Source organism: Camellia sinensis, chromosome 12, assembly GCF_055761805.1.
Source record: "Camellia sinensis isolate YWXY chromosome 12, ASM5576180v1, whole genome shotgun sequence".
Lineage (NCBI taxonomy): Eukaryota > Viridiplantae > Streptophyta > Magnoliopsida > Ericales > Theaceae > Camellia > Camellia sinensis.
The window spans coordinates 160,595,712-160,619,831 of NC_138972.1; the positions used below are offsets into that span (position 1 = coordinate 160,595,712).

At 36.9% G+C, this 24,120-nt stretch overlaps 1 protein-coding gene across 1 annotated transcript; it reads left to right on the plus strand.

The window, feature by feature from the left end:
* The first annotated feature begins 10,914 nt into the window (after positions 1–10,914).
* Positions 10,915–22,867, plus strand: SCY1 (SECY homolog 1). Its single transcript, XM_028257641.2, has 8 exons — positions 10,915–11,213; positions 14,097–14,257; positions 16,240–16,625; positions 17,655–17,954; positions 18,039–18,128; positions 18,478–18,601; positions 18,807–18,970; positions 22,421–22,867. Exons 1-8 carry the CDS (start codon positions 11,023–11,025, stop codon positions 22,652–22,654), a joined length of 1,650 nt encoding a protein of 549 aa, XP_028113442.1. The 5' UTR covers positions 10,915–11,022; the 3' UTR covers positions 22,655–22,867.
* The last annotated feature ends 1,253 nt before the right edge of the window (positions 22,868–24,120 follow it).

The following is a 24,120-nucleotide window of genomic DNA, read 5'->3' on the forward strand; positions in this document are numbered from 1 at the left end:
TAAAGGAGAGGGAGGGCCTCTCTTATAGAGGTTCAAAGTTAAAGCTTCCTCCAGAAGCTAAAAACTTGGATGCAAATCCTCCATACACGTGTATGGAGGATACAGTCTATGCCTTCCAGCTGGTACAACTGGCATCCACCCAGTCAGACAAAACAGGCAGAAACCTGCTGACTAGAAGAGGTGGTCGGCTGACCACTTTCCCTGGTCGACCGACCAAGGAAAGTGGTCTTCCAAAAAAAAGGTGGTCGGCCAGTGCAATTGGTGGTCTCCACACTGAAACCAAGCCAATGGTGGGGTAGGAGATTAGTAAATGTGGCCCAAAGATCAAGAAAACTGGCTGGCGGGGAGCAAAGTGGTTTCCAAGGAGAAAGCTAGTCTCCCACTCTTGTACCACCTTCCAAACAAGGAAAACAAGGTTCGTGCTAAGAACGAACCAACACGGATGCAAAACGAGAGTTCGGGAGGCAAAGCGTGCGGCCGGGAGCCTCAAAAACTGGTTGTTGAGCGCCAAAAATGGCGTATGACCACAAAAGTGGTCTCCCGGACCACAGTGTCCCTCTAGACAGAGGAAACAAGGTGTGTTCCAAAAACCATGCCAAACGGAGAATGTTAAGCGGTCCCGAGCCGAGGTGCACGACCGACAGCTTCGAAAATCAAAAACTAGTCTCCAAATGGGAACAGTGACCTACGACCACGAAAAGTAGCCTACGACCACTGAGAGATGGTCTACAAGACCTCTCCCTCCCTCCGAGAAGAGAAAACAAGACTTGGTCCGTGGACCGAGTCAAAGCACAAAAAGTTCCGAGGCTCGAAGGCAAGGCTCTCAGCTGAGAACTCCAAAACCTCAGGACGAGCACAACATGCACCATCACCGAGCGCTCAATAGACGATGTCTGAGTCTTAAGGTCGGTCAAAAATGGGGTGTCTACAACTGCCTCCACTTCCTGTTTGCCCCTCTTCTTTAGCGGGTCTATTGGGGGCGGTAGTGGGGCAAAGTCAGTTAGGTCTTTGCCTTCCAATGGCTTGGGACAAGGCCGGACTCTCTCCCTCATCACCAACCTAGGAGTAGGCCCCAGTTGAGACTCTTTATACTTTTCTGCCTTGGCAAAGGTCTTCTGTTCCTCCACCTTTCGCCTTGTTTCCAACTCCTCCAGTGCGGGATCCTCTTTCGTCTGATGTGGTCCCAAACCTAAGGCATACAAAGCTGAAGGATGGACAAGGTCGTCCCATCTCATGCCCTTCTTCTCTCTCCACTCTTTTATCCTTTTTACCCTACCTTCGACCTCCGCCCCTAACTTCGGCTCCACCGACTTCGTGGGGACCTTCCATGTCGTACGAACTCTCCTTCCACCATTTGTCGATACATAGAACCACTTCGGTCTCCATCCCTTCACCGATGATGGTAACCCGGCTACTAACCCCCTGCCCGCCACAGCCTGCAAAGTCACCCACGTCTCTTGTTGACCGGATGCTTTGTAGCAAGAAAAGAATTCCTCCACTGTCATCGTCGCCCCATCGGTCGCCCGTGGCCATACGATCACACAGGCCATTAGAATTTTCCATGCGATGGGCATCAGCTACCCCGTCGCCACCTTTAGTCGGTTCAATACATCTACCACCACTTGGGGGATTGGCAACCTTAGCCCCCCCCCGCAATTGTGATACCCTGTTTCGTAATGTGCTAATTGGTCCTTAATTTAAATATGATTATGTGTTTAACATGATTTTATGTGCCATTATGTGAATATATGTGATTTTGCAATTCTATCTGTTCACTATAGGAATATCTGTTTGAGTAAACTACTTTGGGAATTAAATTGAGGGCCCTATCGGCCACAGAATCCGAAATTGATTACGCCATTGTGATTGGCATAATTTTTAGAGCCTACGGTGAAATTTAATTGAAAATTGATTCGGGTTAGATTAAACTGATTAAATTGATGAAATAGAGCCCAACTACTTTACTATTATAATCTTGGCCTTAGTGGGTTTTGTTGTCAAACTTTAAACACTCAATCTCTTCCTCCCCTCCCTAGCCTCATTTTGACTGATAACAAACTCAAAGAAGAGAAGAGAGGGCCGGTTGGAAGAAGAGAGAGAATAAGAGATTGAGGGTTGGCTTAAAGTTTGGAAATTTTGGAGGTTAAGCTCAAGAATTGCCATAGATTGTGAAGATTAAACTCCTTGGTGAGTAATTCATGCATTTTAGTCATTATCTTGTGAATTCAAGTTTGATAGATGGCCAAGAGCATGAATTAGTTTGAATGTGAAGGGATTGAGTTGTATATGTTGAATTTCAAGCTAATAAAAGCATGCATGTAAAGAGTTGTTATGGATTTCCATGTTGGAGCTTACTTTGTGTAATCTGTATTGAAGTTTGAATGAAATCCATGGGTATGACCACTTCTTCACCAAATAAGTTGAGAATAATGTGTATTTCTTACATGCAAGAGTAGCTCATGAAAGAGCAAGCTTTGCATGTTGAAACTTAATATGTTGGTGATGAATTTGGATTAATTTGAGGCATGCATGTAAATGATATAAGAAATTGAGCTTCCTAATGTTGTAATTTTGTATTAGTGGCATGTTAGCATAACTATATTTGAGATTTGAGCCACAGCATGCATGTTTTGTTGGTTGAATTTCGAATTGGAGCTCAAGAACTCAATTTGGAAAACCCATATTTTTGATGTCCGCTCGAGCGGCGGAAGAGCCGCTCGAGCGGGAAAATCGTGCTCCCAGCACTTTTTGCAGAGTTGGATGTCCGCTCGAGCGGGATATCTCACGCTCGAGCGGGATATCTCACGCTCGAGCGGGGAGTTTTTGTAGACAGGCCTTCCGCTCGAGCTCTCTATTCTACGCTCGAGCGTAGTTTTCATGCAACCAGTACTTTTGCAGGCTTTAAGGGTCCGCTCGAGCGGGGAAGTTGACGCTCGAGCGGGGACTCTGTTCTCTGAAATTTTATATGCTCGTTCTGTGTCTTGTTTTCCTTATGTGAATTAAAGAACGGGTTGAATTGATAATGACCCTTTTGTGTTCATGGAATGTGTAAGGTCAAGCTCCAGGCCGAATCCACAAGCTAATCACTGTGAGTAATATCGATATTCGAATAATTATGAATGTCCAATTGTTTATTCCCTTATAAGCTTTATGAATTGCTGATTGGGATTGTGGACAAAAGTCTGACATGAAAATAATTGGACCTAAGGTCGTTTTGATAGAAATGAATGGACCAGAGGTCATTTCGATAGAAATGAATGAACCAAAGGTCATTTTGATAGAAATGAATGGACCAGAGGTCATTTTGATAAAAATAAATGGACCGAAGGTCGTTTTGGTAGAAATGACTGGACCAAAGGTCGTTTTGACATATATAGATGGACCGAAGGTCGTTTTGACATGAATGAATGGGCCGAAGGCCGTTTCTACACGAATGAGTGGGCCGAAGGCCGTTTTGCTACAAATACACGGGCTGAAGGCCGTTATGACATAAATGGATGGGCCGAAGGCCGTTTTGACATAAACGAATGGGCCAAAGGCCAGTATGTTTGGAACTACAGTCACTCGATCTAAACCTTGCATAAATGTACATATGTTAAGTAGGAATATGAGTTGGGCCCAAGGTCGTTTGGAGTATGTTGTCTTACATATTGTTTATATGACTTCTGTATTTGATATTATTCACTGGGCTATTGCTCACGCTCATTCATGTGTTTGTAGGTGAGCCGAGGGAAGTCCAAACCCAGCCCCAGTGAAGTATGCCAGGAACAACATGAGTTTTGAGAAAGTCAGCCTTGTGTCTCACGCACGAGACCTATCCTTGTCATTTTGTTATGTAACTATATTTTGTCTTGCTGGCAAGGACTTTATGTATATTTGTAAATAGTCTGTCATGGGTTGTCTTAGTTGGATGATCCTGCTTGAAAAGAATTTTATGGTACTGTACTTTTGACGTGGGTTATTAACATATATGAGTATGGTTTGTTTTGAAGTGCATATAAGCACGGCTCTATGGACAAAGTTTTTGATTATTGCTTCCGCTCGGCCCCCTTTACTCTGTTGGGTTATGTCTATTTTGGTTTGAGGCCGTAGGTAATCTCAGGATTACTGGCTGGTTACGTCCTTAACCCATAGGGGGTGGGTTCGGGTCGTGACAACAATGTTTCCTCGTACAACGGAAATCCAGTCGGACGTGCATCTGACGCCCTCTCCTTAGACGTGGGCAACACCAACTCTATCTTTGTCGGAATTTGGTACTTCCTTCGTACCTCCTCCAACTCCTCCGCCGTAAACGTGGACTTGTCGGCCTTGGTGTGCCAGTGGTCCGGCTCCACTTGGCTCGTCGTCGGGCGAGCCCGCGCCACTTGCCTAGCTCCCCTCTCCTCCCTCCTCTCTACTCTGTGCTGTTCCGCCAACTCCATTGCGTCGTCTTCTCCCAATGAGTCTAGCCTCACGACTGGCACTTCATCTCGAGCCATTCTTCCTACGTATCTGCGTATGGCTTCGGACGTTGGCACAAGGAAGTTCGTAAAGTGTTGTAGCGATGTGTCACATGAAACAAATGAGTTCACCTCTGGGATGTGTTGGTTTTTTGCGAAAAGGTAAGTAAAGCGAATAACTCCAAATGCCCACGGTTTACCTTTATTCCAAGGATCGAGATTAAATTTCATCAGTTTGAAAAATTTTGAAAACTTTCACCCCCGCCCTTTCGACGCCCTATATTAGCCTACCCCTTCGTTTCCCGCTAACGCATCACCTCCCTTATTACGGGATTATGCCACGTGTACGACCACGATCCACTATCCTTTTCCCCTTCCCTGTCTATTCCACTTCATATCACCACGTGCCTCGCCGCTCCTCGAGCCCCGCGCGCTGCCATTTTCCTACTCGGTTACCCTTTGCGGTCAGCCCTCCTCTTAGTCAGTCTCTCCACTCGGTCACCCTTCGCGGTCGGCCCTCCTCCCAGTCGGTCTCTCCACTTGGTTACCCTTCGCGGTCGGCCCTCCTCCTAGTCTGTCTCTCCACTCGGTTACCCTTCGTTGGACTGAAGCTGCACTTGGGAATGGGGGACTACTGACATAGATGGGCCCATAGGGGCTTTTGGCCCACCACTTAGAGCCCAATGCACGATTCAAATACTAAGGCCCAACATTACTGGAACCCAACGTTGCATCAAGAAGCAATGACATCTAAACACTTGTCAAGAGAAGAACCAGCCACGTAAGCAGACAAAGATCCTGCAGAGTTATTGTACTACACATCAGCCATTAATGAGGTCCCTTATAGCATTTAATGCAATAACCCCTTCATGTCAGAACAGAATAGCCTCACCATGAACAAGGCAAGTTAGAACATAGACTTTCGGCCAACGTGACAGGTCGGAGTGGACAAGGAAATGATGAACAAAGGATATAAGCAGGTTTCTAAGACAAAGAGAAGGTTAAGTTCCTTACCATCATCCTATCTCTACATTCCATTAATCTCTCTTCTAACTTGCTCGTCGGAGGGTTCGCTAGGGGACTCTCATTCCATGTTGGACTTTTGTGCAGATATCTCAGTGAGCCCAGTGACTGGACAACGGTGTGGGAGGCGTGGATTAGCCCGACCCGTCCCTCAGGGACAAGTAGTATCATCAAGAATTATTGATCCACATGAAAAGAAATTGGATTTTAGAATAATTAGTGGTTATTTTGTTGATTATCTTAAAAATTCAAAGGGTATTAGTTTTACTATCTTGTCTATAGTACAAGAATTACAGAAATCGATAATATTAAATTTAATAAGAATGGTGAAATCAGTAAGAGTGATAAATCATGAAATGTGATTATTCGATAAGTTTGAGTACAAGTATCATTACCTATAATTTTGAAGGAAATTGTCATTCCTATAGTTGTTGAACAACTTAATGCTATGGAATAACAAATGAATAATCAATTACTCCATAATATAGTTATCACCAATGAAAAGTTATAGAAGAACCACAAGAAATAATATTAAGAAGATCTCATAAAGTTAAGAGATTTGTCATTTCGAATGATTATGTGGTATATCTATAATAATCTTATTATAATATTGGGATAAATAAAGGCTCAATTTTGTTGTCACAAGCCATGAAAAGTATTAATTCTACTAAATGAATTGATGTCTTGAACGATGAGTTGAAACCAATGGACCAGAATGAAATTTTGGATTTCATTGAATTGCCTAAGGATACAAAAATATTTATTGTTTTAAGGGCAACATAAAATGATATAATACTAGATATGTGGCCATAGATTTTACTTAGAAAGTAGACATTGATTACAATGAGATATTCCTTTTTCACTTGTATCTTAAAGGGCTGATTTAGAATCATTAAGACATTAGTAACTCATTATGTGAAAATTAATTTTCTAAAAGAGAGTTTAGATCAAGAATTTTGTGTAGATCAACTCAAAGGTTTCTCTATTGAGGAAAATGAAATGTAACTTTCAAACTTAACAAATCAATTTATGGATTTAAACAATTTTTTTAAATATTGTATCTTAAATTTTATGATATTATTTTTTCTTTGGATTTAAAGAAAATATTTTTGATTAGTATACATATCCAAAAATCAGTGGGATCAAGTTTATATTTATAATTTTGTATGTTGATGATATTTTACTTGTCAATAATGTACGTGATTTATTGCATGAATTAATAAATTTTTTCTTGAAGAACTTTGAAATGAAATATATTAATGAGACAACCTATGTGATAGAAATTGAAATATTTCTTAATGAATCATATGAATTATTGAGATTGTCTCAGAAAGTATATATTAAAAGTTCTATAGAGATTTTTGTATTAAAGAATATTCACATAAAGTTATCCATATTTCGAAAGAAAATAAATCCAGCCTTACGCAAAAATTTCTATAAAATCAATTGGAATGGAAACGATTCTTTATACATTTATTGTAAGAAACTTAATACTCAAATAAGGAAGTGTTAAGGTAATCATAAGGAATAAAAGACTACTTGCTCACATTTATGAGGTCTGATAATCTTGAATTGATTGGTTACTTAGATTTAGACTTTAGATGATATATTGATAGTAGAAAGTTCACTTTTGATTATTTGTTCTTATTATTTGAAGAAGAAATATCATGAAAAGTGTGAAATGAATTATAATAAGGAATAATGCTTGAGAGCTCGAAAATGAGCCCCCTAATCCCCTAATGCCCAAAACGACGTCGTTTTGGGCATTAGGCTTTTTTTTTTTTTCCTGCCATTTTCGTTCGACCTGCAGGGGAGGGGGAGGAGAGGGAGAGGGAGAGGGAGAGGGAGAGAAAGAGGTCGCCGTCGTCTCCGATCCGTCGTAGAACCGTCGCCGATCGCCGCGCCTCCGCCTCCGTCACCGATCGCCATGCCTCTGCTTGTCGCCTCTGCCATCGCCGATCGCCGCGCCCCCCGCCTCCGCCTCCAGCCCATTTTTTAGGCCCCCTACAGTCCCCCTCCCCCTCCCCCTCCCCCTCCGTCTTCTTCTTCCTTCTGCTGAAAAAAAAAAAAATGGAATTCGGGGCATTCGGGGGAGCTCAGATTCGAGCTCCCTAGCACGACCCTTATAATAAGGCCTCATTTGGCAAGTAGTTGTTTTACCCTAAAAGTCAAAAAAGTACTAAAAAAATCAAAAAGTCTATAAGCTATATAAAAAAGTCAAAGATTCCCTTTTCTTTCTACTTTTTGCACATCTTTTCATAAAAAGTCAAAAAGTCACCACAAACATACTAATTTTTTTTACCTCATATTTTAGCCAAAAATTCAAAAAGTTACTAAAATAGCCTGTTCCCAAATAAGGCCTTAGTATCTCTCATGAAAGTTGAATTTGTGGTGTGCTTTGAGAGCATAATTCATATGAATTGTTATTACGGAACTTTGTCTCAAGACTTGGGATTGTCGACTTTTGTTGCCAAGTTGTTGAGAATTTATTGTGATAATTTTGCAATTATTTTATTTTCTTAGAATGACAAGTATTCTAATGATGCTAAACACATAGAATTGAAATACTTTGTCGTTAAAGAAGAATTTTAAAAACAGAAAGTGTCAATAAAACACGTAAGTACATAATTTTTAAGTGCATATCTATTGATAAAGGGATTATTTTTAAAGACAATTAAGAAACTTGCCAATTGAATAGGTCTTGAATGTAATCCATAATAGTTGTTTATGATTAATTGTGTTATTTGACATATTGAGATCTCATTAACTGCGTTTCTGATATATTTCTTGTTGTAAATGGTGTACGTACATATATGAGAATGAATGAATGATAACATGAATAGTTTTTGATGAAAAGAAATTATTGAACCTTTTAAATATATTCCTCACTTAAGGACTTTATTAAACTAGTTGCCAGTGTTGTGGTACATGGAATGGACTATGTCGCACTATTGGTGTAGAATTGCCATGACTTGCATTAGTGAACTATTGAATTATAGTATTATGATGATGACCAAATTAAAGTAAGGTTGAATATGATTTATTGCGAGCCTAATGTTTATCTTATTAAATCTTGATGTATGTTATCATATGGGCCAAGTGGGAGTCATTATAGTGAACCACGTGACAATATGAATTATAGATTTAATAAGATTATAGTTTCATATCTTGAACCATAAGTTATTATCTGATTGGTCAATACATGGAGTAGTTTCCAAGTCTCCTACTTTGATGGGCAAGTGGAATTATAGCTATATTAGGAAACTAGTCTTCTCTCTACCTACAAAAGTATATTCAGATTCCCATCAATTATTTAGAATATAAACGTATTCTAAAGAGGGTCAAGAGAGGGAAACATCTTTCAACTAATATTGATATTAGGTTTATGTTTAATCAATTTTGAATCACTCGAAAGTTTCGCATAATAGATCCGGGTATGTCATTTATTTTCCTCATTATGTTATTATTTGCGAAAATCATGATAGTTCACGATTTTGGATTATGAAAATTGTTATATGCATAACACCATAAAATTATTTACATTATGGTTACACTTAATGAAATTTTATTTTCATGACAATTGTACCTTAAAATAAAATTACTAAAATAAACATCACAGACTTACAATATTATATCATAATTTTCTCTGTATACATCTTTTTAAAACAAAAAAAAATCTTAATGTACTGTGATTTCATCTGAAAATGTCATCGGTAGCTCATGAAGACGGCGTCGAGCAGCGGTGCTACAATAGTGGATGTGTCGGAAACTATAGGGAGGGGAAGAAATAAAGTAAAGAAGAAACTCGTGATAGTCTTTCAGAACAGTTTTCCGAGTTTGCATCAAATCAATCAAAAATGGATGGCATAGCTTCGCTTGTAGTTTCTCAATCATCTTGTATGTAGTGCTGGCTTCTGTATTATCTGAACACTGTCAAAGACAACTTTCCAAAGAAAAATTATCAACTTTACTTCTTATAAGCTGAAACCTTTTTCCAAAAGAACAATATTCATTTTGAACAATATTCAAGGACCCTCTAGCAAAATTGTAGGTACAAAGATCGGTCTTGGTGGCGAAGGAGCTCATGGTCAAACGAAGATTCTTGATGATGGAGAAGTTCAGGGGTTGTTTGGCATACCCATTTAAGGCATTCATCAGTTTGGGAGCCCTTTGGTAGCAAAGAAATTGAGAAGAAGATTAAGGATGGGTAAAAGGGGTAAAGGCGTGTAGAAGAAGGATTTAGATGACGTGTGTACAAAGTATATGAGTTAGGGTATAATCAGAATATCAAGTATGTGAAATGAGAAAAATAATCAAATCTAAATTAATGTGTACTGAGAAATGATGTGCACAAAGATAAATATGTGTCTAAAAATAGAATTTCCCGTGTTTGTCTGCTTAATAATATTAGGAAGTACCAACCAAGTATATTAACTAGCCACGATATCAAGTGATATACCCGCATATATAAGCTTGTGCCTTAGGTGATATGTTTGTTGGTGTTTCTAATATTACCGTTATTTATTTGTGTATTTTAATTTTTATTTTGCAAGTGTATGTTTGTATGTGCCCTTGTGCACACTTATGTGTTATTCATAAAATAAGTTTGGGTGGTGCTTCAAATAAATAATTTATTGGTCTAAATAATAAGATTTATTATTTTTGTGTTAATATTTTATATTTTACGACACAAATTCTCCATTCCAAGAGTAAATAAGAACATCTCTAATGAGATAATTAAATTTGTGTGTTAATTAACAAAAAAGTAAAGGTGAGATGTAATTTTGAATTAACTATTTATTAATTTAGAGAGTGAATGAGTGTTCCAATAATTTAATTAAAGTAAGTGTTAAGTTGATATAAAATCAAAAAGAATTGACAGCCGTCCCTCTCTCTCTTTATATGAACAAGCCAACATGAAAAATAAATATTCATGTTATGTTAGCTTGCTGTTAATGAGCCAATGTGAAAAATGTAAGAAGATTATCTAGTTTTTGTGTATGAATGGTGTGGATGAAGGTAGGAAATAAATTTTAATTAATCCTAACTTTTATCTTATATATGAAATGATTAGGTAGAATCAAATTTACTTTAATAATATTTGTAATAGACTAATTACATGAAGATATGTAAACATAAATAGGATTTTTATACAATATATATAGAAAAAAAAATGATAAATTTTGTTACTTGTTTTTCCTAAACAAATTATTCATTACATTAGTTGAAGATCAAAGCACAATCCAAATGGATAAGTCTAACATGATCCTGCCTTGAAGATATTTCTCCTAGTTAAAAAATAAAAATAAAAATAAAAAATAAAACAAAATCACTTCTTTCTTGTATGGCTGGCTAATCAAGATTTGGGCTTGGCCCATCTTGACAATTCAATTTCCTACACGGACTAGTATTTTTTTTTATTTTTACAACATGGTCTTTTATTTATCAGCCAGCCCGTTTGGAAAAATCCTGAATAATAGATGGGAAAATAGAGAGAGAGAGAGAGAGAGAGAGAGAGAATGAGTAGTAGCCAGTGGCAGTGAGGAAGATTATAATAATAATGTTGATAACGGTGAGAGAGGTTTGTTGTTGTTGTTCTTCTTCTACCTCTTTTGGGTCCCTTGGCTTCAAACAGTCTTCTTCAAGGCTACCAAACTCAATCTGCAGAGGCAGTCTTGCTGTTCCTGTTCGGAGAAAACCCACCGCCGGTGTCCCAACATGGAACCTTGGCCTTCGCTCCAACGCCAACAGGTATGTATGTATGTATGTATGTATGTATTTCACTTCTCTCTTTCAAATTCGATCGATTGTCTCAACCCAATTGGATTTCTGATATCTTCTTGCAAATCCCTCTCTTCTTGCCCTCCGTTTTCTTGGAATTTCTGCCTTCTTGATTTCGCTTTGTTTGATTTTTATGTGTGTTCTTTATGCTGAGTTATTATACTCTCAATGTTTTGAAATCTAAGCACCTTTTGAAGTTACTTATTTCTTCTTTTGCTTACAATCTGGAAATGGTTGTTATGATAAAATTGATTTTTGTAAATTGGTGATACTTTTGTACATAGGTCAAAATGGTATGTAAACTTCTTGAGAGCACAACTTGGTTAGGAGAGAAAACATAAACAATCCTTGGTGAAATTCAGTACCCAAATCTGCCAATTCGAAGTTGTTTGGAGTTGAAGCACAATGTAAAATACCACCTCAAGTAATTAGATGTAACAGCGTCACACCTTTCCTTCCTTCCTATTTTCGTTTCTTTTCAATCAAACAAGTAGAAGGAAACCCATAGCCGCTTCCCTAGGGTCCTATTTCCATTCTCTCCAATTGTTCATCTTTCTCACCAAACATAGCAATTCTAACACCAACACAGAGAGCTGTGTGGTGGTTTCAATAGAGAGACACCTAATGATGACAGGAAATGCTAAATTTGTTCAATTCATGGGGTGGAAACCATTGACTAGAAGAGTGAGAAATCATGTCCAATTCATTGCTTATCCTATAAATAAGATAATTTCCAAAGATTACACAATAATGGTGATGAATTGTTATAGTAATACACCTGAGGGTGTTACTAGAGGTAGAAATTTCATATGTAAGTGTAAATTTGAGATTGTGAGAAACTTGAAAAATTCTACACTTTGATGACAATGGAGACATGTGATGTGGTAGTACGTCACTAAGACTCTTAGCAAAGGGCTGCTTACAATTGGTTTTTTGGTAGACTAGGGTTATGGAAAGCCTGTGTATTTAGGGTTTTAATATGTATGTTTTAATATGTAGAAGAAGGGTTATAGGCTTTAGAGATTGAAAAGAGTGGGAATAATCTTTGTTTCCAAACAATTTATCCAAAAAAAAAAAACAAAAAATCATTGTTTCCAAACAAACAGGTTGTTGGGTTTTCAGAGAAAAAAATGTGGGTGTTTGGCAAGAAAAATATTAGCATTTTTGAGGCTAAAATCTATAAAAAGACAAAATAGGCTCAAATAGTTAATAAGACAAACTGTCACATTAAATCCATAATCGTTTCACTTTTTTTCTTACAAACTTAGGTCTCGTTTGGGAACAGGCTAATTTAGTAACTTTTTGGCTATTTGGCTAAAATATGAGCCAAAAAAAACTAGTATGTTTGGGATGACTTTTTGACTTTTTACGAAAAGATGTGCAAAAAGTAGAGAAAAGAGAATTTTGGCTTTTTGGTATGGATTGTTGGCTTTTTGGCTAATTTAGTAACTTTTTGGCTTTTTGGCTAAAAGGGAGGGTTCCCAAACGAGGCCTTAGTTGCAGGAATCGTGCAACTAGGTGGCAATTCTGAGTAAGAATCGTGATTTCGCGTTTCCCTAGAGAGAAACGTGTAAGAATTGCGTTTTTGTGGAGAGAGAAAAGTGATTCAGTCCAAGATGGGATCGTAAAGGGGAGAGAGAGAGAGAGAGAGAGAGAGAGATAGAAACCTGGTCTCACTGACTTCGACCTTCGCTCTAGCCCTAGCCCTAGCCTTCGACGTCAACCTTTGCTCTAGCCCTAGGCCTTCACCATCGCCTTCGCCTTCGACTTCGACTTCGACTTCGATATCGACGTTGACCTTCGCTCTCGATCTCCTCTTCGCTCTAAATCTAATTAAATTATATATAATAAAAAAAATCTAATAAAATCTATAAAATAAATCATTCAATTTTTATTTTTTATTTATTTTAACATATTTTATTATTCCTTATTTTTTATATTTTTTTATTTATAATATATATCAATTAAAAAAAAAATTATATAAATAAATTAAAAATATTATCAATAAAAATAATACCTAAGATAAAAATAATAAATATATTTAAAAAATAACTATTAATATATATATATATATAATACTGCTCTCCGAGGTGCTCCCAACTTAAGAAACTTTTATCGGCTCACGCTTCCTCTCTCCTGCTCCCGCTCCCGCTCCCGCTCCCGCTCCCGCTTTGTGCAACTTACCTCACAAACATTACATCTAATTACAAAAAAAAATTCAATCATCTTCCCAAATACAAAAATTTTAACCTACTAAAATAGTCAAAAACTAAAATAGCAACTTTCCAAACACGCACAATATGTGCTAAAAAATTAAGTAACTAGTTATTTAGTTATAAGTTTTAATTCAAAGGCCAAATGTAGGTAACGGTTTAGGGTTTATGATAGCACAACAGGAAGGATTCTGATGATGAAATTGGGGTTTGTGAACATTATATAGGGTTTTTTGTTTTTTTTTTGGTAGACATGGAGGAAAATGAAGAAGAGGAATGTAATGGGATTCACCTTTGCAAGGGTTGAGTTACTACTACATCATATAAACCATAAATCTTTCCCTATTGAAATGAATAATAATATTTTTCAAGTTTTCATTGAGAGAAAATTATTGAGGAATCAAGGACATCGTTCCTTACATATGTTGAAATGAAGTCATGATGATGTAACTTGCATTAAGTAAAAAATAAAAATAGAAAGTCTGAAGTGAATTTTACTTTTATAGACTTGATGATTGTCAAGAGATTAAGTTTCTTCAACGTTGCAATGTTATAGGTAAAATTCCAGATATTGAATTGCTTTGTTCTTTTGTGAATATATTTATATTTTTCCATCATGCTGATTCTAGTTCCTTCTCAGTTGTGAGGGTTCGGTTTTTGATCCACTGGGTATAGATTCAGATAACTCATTGGGTCTAAGTGATTCTCCTTGGGAAAGTGTCCTAAGCTTTCTTTCACAAAAATTTGAAAGTACTTCAAGTACAAGAAAGGAGAAACCTTCTTCAGCTAGAGGAGTGGCAGGTTTGTTCTTTACCTTGTTTATTTTACGTTTTGTTTGTTTAGATGGGAAATGTGTATTTTTTTTGTATTTGGTACGACAAAAGACGAAGGTTAAATGGAAAACAATTTCCATGGACGACAAAAACTAGCTTGTATGAGCAAAAAATGTTTTCCAATTTTCAAAGGTGGAAAATGTTTTCTAGACTAAAGCCTTACCACCACCACCACCACCACCTATGTTATATGGACTTAGGTACCACCATCACCTATGTTATATGGACTTAGGTACGAATTTCAAGTTTGTGTGAGTGTCCAAGCTTCATACCTTCATAAACCTTAATCTTAGAATATTGGAACATGCTTCCAAAAGTTGATATGAACATGGGGACGTATCGTGGACATTTGGAGATGTCATAAATTATGTAGAAATGTACTTGAAATAAATAGGATTTAGGAAAAATATGAAATTATCTCTCATTCATGTGAGAGACCAGAAATGTTTCTTTTCTTTTAAATGTTAGTTAACTTCTTCTTCAAACATTGTAAAAATTTAAGTGTCTAAATTGGGTACAGGTGTCGAATACGTATCCCGCACCCTTACTCTTGTCATATCTAGTAAACACGGGTACTTTAGGAGAAATAGAAAGTCCATATAACACAGGCCATCACCAATACCACCACCTGACCATTTCCACCACCACCAACAATACAAAACCACCACTAGTACCACCACATAATAACAACCGCAGCCACTGCCACTGCTATTGCTACTGCAACCACCACTAGCCACCTAAGTGGGATATGCGATACGATAGAGACACGCCGTCACTGTGATTTTAAAAAATTGCAAGACATGATACATTTTGGACACGTTAAAAATTTACATTTTTATAAATTTATTGTATATCAAATGTATGCATAGTTTATTCAAAAGTAATGGAAAAGCAACATAAAACTAATTAAACCTTAAAAGCCATAAATTCTATAATTTAAATACCAAGATATTATTCACGTACCAATTGCATTTTAACGAATACAAAATAATTGTATGACATTGAAATGCACGTGATATATTCATCTTATAAATGTTTCAAAACATATTTAGAGTGCACAAGTTAGATTTTGAAGGATGAAAAATATTGTTAATATGAAGAGACTCGTCACATAGGTCGTGTTCGGAGAGCTCAAAACATGTTGTTGAAGTGGCCGATATTATGAATTTAAAATTTTAGTTAAGACACATTGAAGTAAGTGTTGGACACACTTTTAGGAGTGTCAGTAGAGTGTCGTGTTCGACACAACATTCCTCTTCCATAGAACTGTCCGTGCTTCTTAGCCAGCCAGCCACCCTTCCACCCCCACCACCCCCACCCCCACCCCCACCCCCACTATTTGCCACCACCACCTTATCACCACTACCACTAACATTGCCACCATTATGCAACCACCGCTGCCCCACCACCATCACAACCACAAGTGCATTAGAGTTGTAACCAAACATAAGAAAATATTTTTAATAAGGAAACATTTTCCCGAAAATGTTTTTTGCCAAAAAAATAAAATAAAATGCAGCTTTAATTCAAATCATAGTTGTTAAGTAGTTAAAGGCTCAAGGTGCGTAAAGGGGCTAGGTTTCTTGTTGCCTGAGCACAAGGTGCAACATAATCATGAACAGTAAGTTGCATGTGCGATAAGATAAGCATGCATATTGAATAGAATTACTATTGAAAGAAATTTATAATATGTAAAACAGATACAAAATGTGTGTGTGTGTGTTTTTTTTGACATCAACCAAGAGAGATAAATTGATATACATGCATATGTTTTAAATTGGTACATGCATTAACAAAAAAGCTAGTTGTAACTGTGTAAGTATATATTATATAATTCTAACTGCTAAGAATTACGCACTAGAGAGATCTAGTTCTTCAAGTGAGCATCTTCATATTGTAAATAATAATTGCAGATTTTAGCCTTTGACTAGGATACTTCTACTTTGCCAGCTGCAATTGAAGATACTTCCATCGATTTTGGGGACTTCTTCAAAGGACCATTGCCAGGAAAATTTCTCAAGCTCTTGGGGTATTTGGCCCTTTCCCGACTGGGAATATATGTACCTCTCGGTGGAGTAAATCGTGAGGCTTTTGTTGGCAATCTAGACCAGAACAGTTTACTGAGCACTTTAGATTCATTCTCTGGAGGAGGCATTGGTCGACTTGGAATATGCTCCCTTGGTATTGTTCCCTTTATCAATGCACAAATTGTGTTTCAGCTTCTCACCCAGATCTACCCCAAGTTGCAAGAACTTCAGAAAAGAGAAGGTGAAGCAGGAAGAAAGAAAATTCTTCAGTATACTCGATATGCTTCAGTTGGATTTGCTATAGTACAGGTAAGGAACTTCATATTTTTGTGAACTGTTATGCCAACTTGTGAATAGATATTATTTTTTTATTACTATGTAGGCTTCTTCTTCTTTTTTTTTTTTTTTTTTGTTTTTTTTGTTTTTTTGTTAAACTTGTGGTACCAAAATGAGGAAAAGTGATTATAGTTGCTTTGAAGAACCAAAAAATGTTTTGTTTATCATTCTGAGTATTAGAAATTACTTCAACATTCAAGTAAAGGACAAATTATGTGCAAGTAATTTGGAAGGAAGGTGGGAGTTTTTCTTTTCAATTTCTACAAAGTCAAAATACCCCTAGTACCACGAAAGAAAAATAAAATAATAAACTTATGCCCCCGATAGTTAATTGAGCAAAATTAAGTATTGGTAATATAAATTTACTTAACAATAAAATAAAATAATAAGGTTGCAACCAAATAATGATAAATTGCTAAAAGCATCCTATTGCCTTCAACTTCTTTTCTGCATTTCAAACTTTGAGAAACAAATTCATTGATTAAAAGCCTATAACCCTACTTGGATTAAAAAAAGGAAATAGTTATTTTGCCTGCGAGTCATATGACTGACTTGGTCCAGCCAGCAACAAAAATCTACCAACCCTTGTCCAATGTTCTTATGTAAAAGTTTTCCTTAATGAGTAAAAATTGTCATTATTCTTTAATCTTATTAGTCACTTGTATAAAAGAATAATGATTAGGGCTTTCTTGGCCAAAAGTTCTTAATTCTGGATGGAAGTGAACTTTGGGTGTTTTGAATTTGTCCCGATTTAGGCTTTAATTTCTGTGTAAATTAGTTATTGAATTTTGTTGGCTATACTGGAGTTTAGATATATGACCAACCACTAAGGTCACACAAATGTGTTTGGATGGATGATAGGCCATGAGTCCTAAGTATTTTGGCGTCTATTTTGATGTTTCTTGTTAATAAATTTTCCACAATATGCTTTTAATTTTTTATATGTCATGACTTTAGCAATGCTTTTAATCTTCTTTTGTATATTCTTAATTTTTACGGCAGGCAATTGGCCAAGTACTCTACCTTCGCCCTTATGTCGATGATTTCAGTACACAGTGGGTTCTAGCTTCTGTTACTTTATTAACCCTTGGATCCGTGCTTACAACTTACATTGGTGAACGGATTTCTGAGCTAAAACTTGGAAATGGTACATCTCTTTTGATCTTCACGAGCATCATATCCTACTTGCCGGCATCTTTTGGTAGGACTGTTGCAGAGGCATTTCAGGATGGCAACTACATTGGACTTGTCGCTATCATTTTCTCCTTTTTCTTGTTGGTGCTTAGTATTGTGTACGTTCAGGTAAATGCCGGTTATTTTTGTGAATTAGAATTGGATTAGTTGAAGCATAGAACTGTTGACAATGTTCTTAACAAAGGGTTTCAGGAAGCAGAGAGGAAAATCCCAATTAATTATGCCTCACGATACACTAGCAGAACTGGAGGGCTCCAGAAATCTGCTTACCTACCCTTTAAGGTTTGTAATCAAGTTCCATACTATGTTTTAGTAAGTGTTACTGATTGGAAATGATTATAATTTTCTTCTTAGAAGCAATCTACATGTGTTACTTAACAAATTTTTTTATTTAATTTTTTGTAAAATGACTACTCTTGCAACATACTGATTTCATCTCTTTGGCAATGTTTTTCTGATTCACCTGCTATTCACTTCATATTGTTTTGCTTATGTGAATTGTCATGCATGGAAATCTTTTGTTAATGTTTTGCATTTATAGTATTGTCTTCTTGGACTGGGGTTATTTGTGATGTTTTTGAACTTTAGTCTTATGTCATACTTATGATCTCATTTCGTTTTAATTGAGCAGGTCAATAGTTCAGGAGTGATGCCAATTATCTTTTCTACATCATCGTTAGCACTTCCAGGCACTTTAGCACGCTTCACTGGTTTAGCTGCTCTGAAAAAGGCTGCAGTGGCTTTAAACCCGGGGGGTAAGAACAATTGCTGTAGTGCCTTCATCGATGGAAGTTGAGATATTCCAGTGACAGTTAAATTTGAACTATTCTAGCAATATATTCCTTGTGCATTTAAAACTCACCTCTAAAACTGAGTCTCAGTAGGCTGCAGTGGCTTTCCCTTTCGATTTAGATGAAACATTTGAAATATTCTAAATCTGACCAGATAAATTCTTTGTAGGTTCTCTCTATCTCCCCACAAACATTCTATTGATAGCCTTCTTCAACTACTACTACACTTTTCTACAGCTGGATCCCGATGATGTGAGTGAACAGTTGAAACGCCAAGGTGCGTCAATCCCACTTGTTCGACCCGGTAAAAGTACCGCTGCATTTATTAAAACGGTAATTTCCTGTCTACTCAAATATATGGCCTATCATTTATTTTTGTTCCAGCTTGTACATTTAGTCAGCTTCATCCTGCTTTAGCCATACATTATTTGGTTCTAGCTTTATCACAAATCAGTCTAAGACATTTCAGTAAGCCATGGGCATCAGCTTCTCTGGTGTTCACTCGCAGCCACTTTCCCCGTGAGAGTCTAAATTTCTCTTGTAGAAAGAACATTCATGCCACATTATTTTCATATGCTTAACTTTTGAAAATTCAAAAAATATCAATTTTTGTCAAAATAATTTACTTTTTCAACCAAAAAAAAAAAAAAAAAAGTTTTAATTCAATAGAAAAATTTCTCCCTTTTTTATTTTTTATTACTCCCTTACCCATCTATTTTGATGTGGTGTTTGGATGTCATATGGAAATTGAATGAATTTTGTCTCTTTTGGAGGACTTCATTTGAGTCCAGTTTTGTTTTTATTGCATTAAACCGGGTGTTTCTTTTTTCCCAACTAGCATGAAATTGGGTACTTTGCATTTTTTCAGATTACCTTTTAATTTTAGAACCTTTGCTTTGCCTGGCTGATATTGTGGGTCAATGCTATGTAACAAAACAGACTACTGTAAATTCCAAGCGATACATAAACAACCTAATACATTCTGCTTCTTCAGGATACAAATCCGTAATTCGTAACTTAGTGCCCACTTTCTTTTGTGATTTACTCATTGAGGAGTATGGAATAGATTTTGTGGAAATATTTTGGTTCCTTGTTTGCTCTTTTCTTCTGTATTCATACAGCTGATGAGTATTTTTGTCACGCCCCTAACTTGCCCCTGAAAGTTTGGGCATGACTTAAACAGAAAAGGACACTTAACTTAGTTCCATAGGGGCCTGCCCGGAAGCTATAAAACATAATTGATAAAACTAGAAAATGTGACATCCATTGAGCTACTATATCATGCCAGGATCAAAAACATACCACAGGACAAGTACATTAGAAGCCAAAATATATTTAAGAGTTAGTTAATTACAGGCATATACAATACCAACCCCGAGGTGGGGTATATAACAAAATCATTAAGTACATAACAACTTAAGTTACTAGCAAAAGTGTGAGTCATCATCTAACAACTTCCACAAAAGTAGGGTTCGACCCCAAGCTTGGCTGTGCCTAGGCTGACAAAAGTATGACGATGCCGAGCTAAGATCGACCTCTTGGTTGATTACCTACAGAAACAGACATAACATAGGGTGAGCCAAGCTCAGTGAACAATAGTACTAGTATGCTTGTAAACATATATAATGCTGACATCATGTAATTAGTCTGTCTCTGTACAGCTTGTTGGGACAACATAATCGGTTTATAATTGTCATAGTATGGCCCCTGGCCTAAGAACTTCACATATTCAGAAAAGAGTCCTTGGGTTCGTAATTACAATTCATCACATAGATCTTCGGTTCTTTTTGTTTCACAAGCTTACAACAGTGTAAGTTCATATTTCACACATCGGTCCTTGACCTCATAAATTCCTCATTCACAACGGCCCTTGGCCACATTGTTCACAATTTACAAATGACCCTTGGTCGCGTAGTTTCACATTAGGGCTCTTAGCCACATTAGCTCACAAATGGCTCTAAGCCGCATTGATTCACAAATGGTACTAAGCCACATTGATTCACAAATGGCACTAAGCCACATTGATTCACAAATGGCACTAAGCCACCTTGATTCACAAATGGCACTAAGCCACATTGATTCACAAATTCATACTTGCCTTATTACATTCCATTAGTCACAAGTTTTCAAATAAGATGTGTACCACTTCACAACCTTTTTCAATGTTTTCACCATTTCGTATCAAATCACTTATGGCAAATACATCATTTCATATCAATCATTTCATGCCAACACAAGTTTAATAGTGAAATTCGCAACGTCAAGATATAACATCAATATAATACGATAATACTTCCTACAAGGTCACAACGTCATGAATAATACATGCTGAGTAGGGATACATTGAAGTACTATTACTCACTGTGTTGTGGCGGTGCACTTCCTTTTGAGGTGTTTCCTACACACATGAAAATCACATTAGTCCTTTTTCATCCTTGTTAAATCAATATTCGGTTCACTTACTTTGATTAAATTAACGAACATTCAAACAATATAAATTGCAGGTTTTGACAACATTAGAGGACCCAACACGCAAAACGGAGCATCCCAACTTTTCTGCCTTGAGCCGCACGTGCGGCTAGGATCTCCCGCACGTGCGGCACACCTCCCGCACGTGCGGCATTGAGGCCCCGCACGTGCTTTTTTTGCAGTGTTGAAGGCCAGACTTTTGCCATTTTCCCGCACGTGCGGCAGTGACTCCCGCACGTGCGGCTGAGTTTCCCGCACGTGCGGCCCTAGGCCCCGCACGTGCGGCGATTCTGCACTAAAAGTCCGAAATTTTTGCATCATTCCATCCTCTAGTAGACATGTTTAGGGCCTCAAAAATCTAGCTTTAAATTACCAATATATAAGCTCAAGCATGTAAATACATGTGAACAAGGGTCAAATTACATCTTTCATTTGAGTAAAAACAAATCAAATCATAAATCCACAACTTAAATTTTACTCCAATTCACAAGACTCCTACTTGTTCTCAAATCTCAATTCATAACATAAAATTATATCACATACTTGAATTCAAGCAAGTCAATTGAAGACATAGAGTGAGGTTTCTCTTAGGGACTTCAAATTGAATCAAAATATGCATGGTAGGGTCATTTTATTCATTTACTACTCAAACTTACAACACCACAATTCCAACTCTTAGGAATAAGATCATAGAAACATCTTCACATAAATTATGACAAGAAGGGTTATAGATGGACATTAGACAAACATTTACATACCTTAAGCCCAATCTTGACCTTCTTGAGGACTTCTCTCTATATCCCTTCACTTCTCAAATCTAAAGTTATGTTATGAGTTCCTTGGTTTGTCAAATGGCTAAGGTCATATATATATATATATATATATATATATATCCTTATGGAGAGAATGAGACGAAAATCAATCGTTTACACATTCGAAAATTGAAATTTCACAAAAGTGCTTAATATTACCTAAAAATTATGCTGGTTCTAAATATATGATCAATTTTGGCTTATTGAGCCGCTAAGGCCTTCAATTCCTACTTTATCGTTCTAGTAATAACAGATACAGTTCTTTCTTAACAGATACAATTCATTTCATAAGGCATCACAACATAGTTACTTGAACTTATTCCCTTGGACAATTTCAGTTTAGGCATTTAACAGCACAAAATAAAGGACGGACATATATCGCAAGCATATATGAGGGTCGGGTTGTTACAATTTTATACTTGATTGATATCTGAACTTTTGGCACAAATTTAGCTTCAAAATAATTTGGACAGATTTGTGACCTATTTATGGTTGAATTCAGATTCTTAGTCGGATATCAGTCCTGGGATCTGCATTTTTGGCAATTCTGGCTGCTGGTCCTGCTGTGATTGAACAAACTACACACCTGACTGCATTCCGGGGATTTGCAGGCACTTCAGTTCTCATTCTTGTTGGTTGTGCTACTGACACGGCAAGAAAAGTTCAAGCAGAAATAATATCCCAGAAGTACAAGAACATAGAGTTTTATGACATCGACAAGTATAACCAGTATTGAGGAAAAACAGATTAGAGGCTGGAGTGGATAAAATCTTATAGAATGAAACTTTATGGTTTAGTTTTCTCATGAATCGTGTAGTGTTGACTACCATATGTATTTTACGTTTTTGGTTTACAGTTTGATTCTGACTTACAAATTGTACAAAAGGTTACATGGCTGCAATTTTCCATGGTGTTTGGCTAATGGAAAACCATATTCTTCTTGTTGTAACTCTGATTTGTGGTTGTCAAGAGTGATCAAAATGGGACTGGATGGTTGAAAACACCTTAAACAAAATAGAAAGCAAAGGGCGAAATGTTATTTGGGTCGTTGAAAAATGAAAGGATGGAATTGGGGATTTAGATTTTAGAGTTTAAAAGATGCTGAGAATTGCCAATTATAGTGGTATTGGGAGAGTTAAAAGGGTAACTACATTTTTTTTGAATACCATGCGATATCTATGTCTCCAGACGTGGCTAAGCCAATGGTTTCAGTGCAGCAGCAATCTAATGTGCTGCCAGAACAGAATCGTGGATTACTTCCTTTATTATCTGCTCTTCCCTTGAATAGTATGTATTTTTCTCCCTTTCAGAATCTAAAGCTGTTCACTGTAGTTGAAGGGGATGTCATAAAATTTATGGACAAAGCACTAGAAATAAATCAATCCCTGATGTTAAAATTTTCAAATATTTGTTTCAAGTGACCTGTGAATGTATACCTATTTTCTGTACAATGCTATCTTTCTCACTAGCACTGTACTACTCCTATACTCCTGCCCATCTGAATAAAAACTAGACTACAGATCAAGTAAATGCTGACCCATATGCCTATACTGTACCTGCCACAAATCAACTATTTCATAGAAAGAAACCCTTCAAATGCGACCTTAGGGAGCTGTCTAGATGCTACTGCAAGGCCTTGAAGCGTTTCATAGAATTTTGCCACACTTGGTGTCTGACCAACTGTGCAGCCGAAAACTTCTGTTATTATGGCCGGCAACAACTAGTTGGCAACAGACCTTGCAATGGTCTTGAACATATCTTCACCTGAACGGTCATCTCCTACGCACGACACAAAACTGGCTGCTTCCCACTTTTCCACATGGTGGCAACGAGCCTTTCCACAGCTACTCCTTCGCTTAAGCACAGTAATTCACAAATTGCAACGAAAAATAAATCATCCACCAAACGATCAAGAAATACACCCCACATCATTTACTTTAACTATTATACCCAATCATGAAAAATCAAATTATTTCATTATCTACACTACTCTATTTGGAAATCTTTCATTTCATCATTCCATTGAAAATCAAATTCTCATATCCGCCATGGAAAAGAGGAAAAAAGTAATATGCACTTTCATAAAGTTAAAATTTTATTGTTTTTCTGATAAGTTGACATTATTTATGAGACATGTTTATTGGTTAGGAAAGGAAACTACTAGCAGACAAATTAATCATGCATGTTACGTGTTGTTTCACT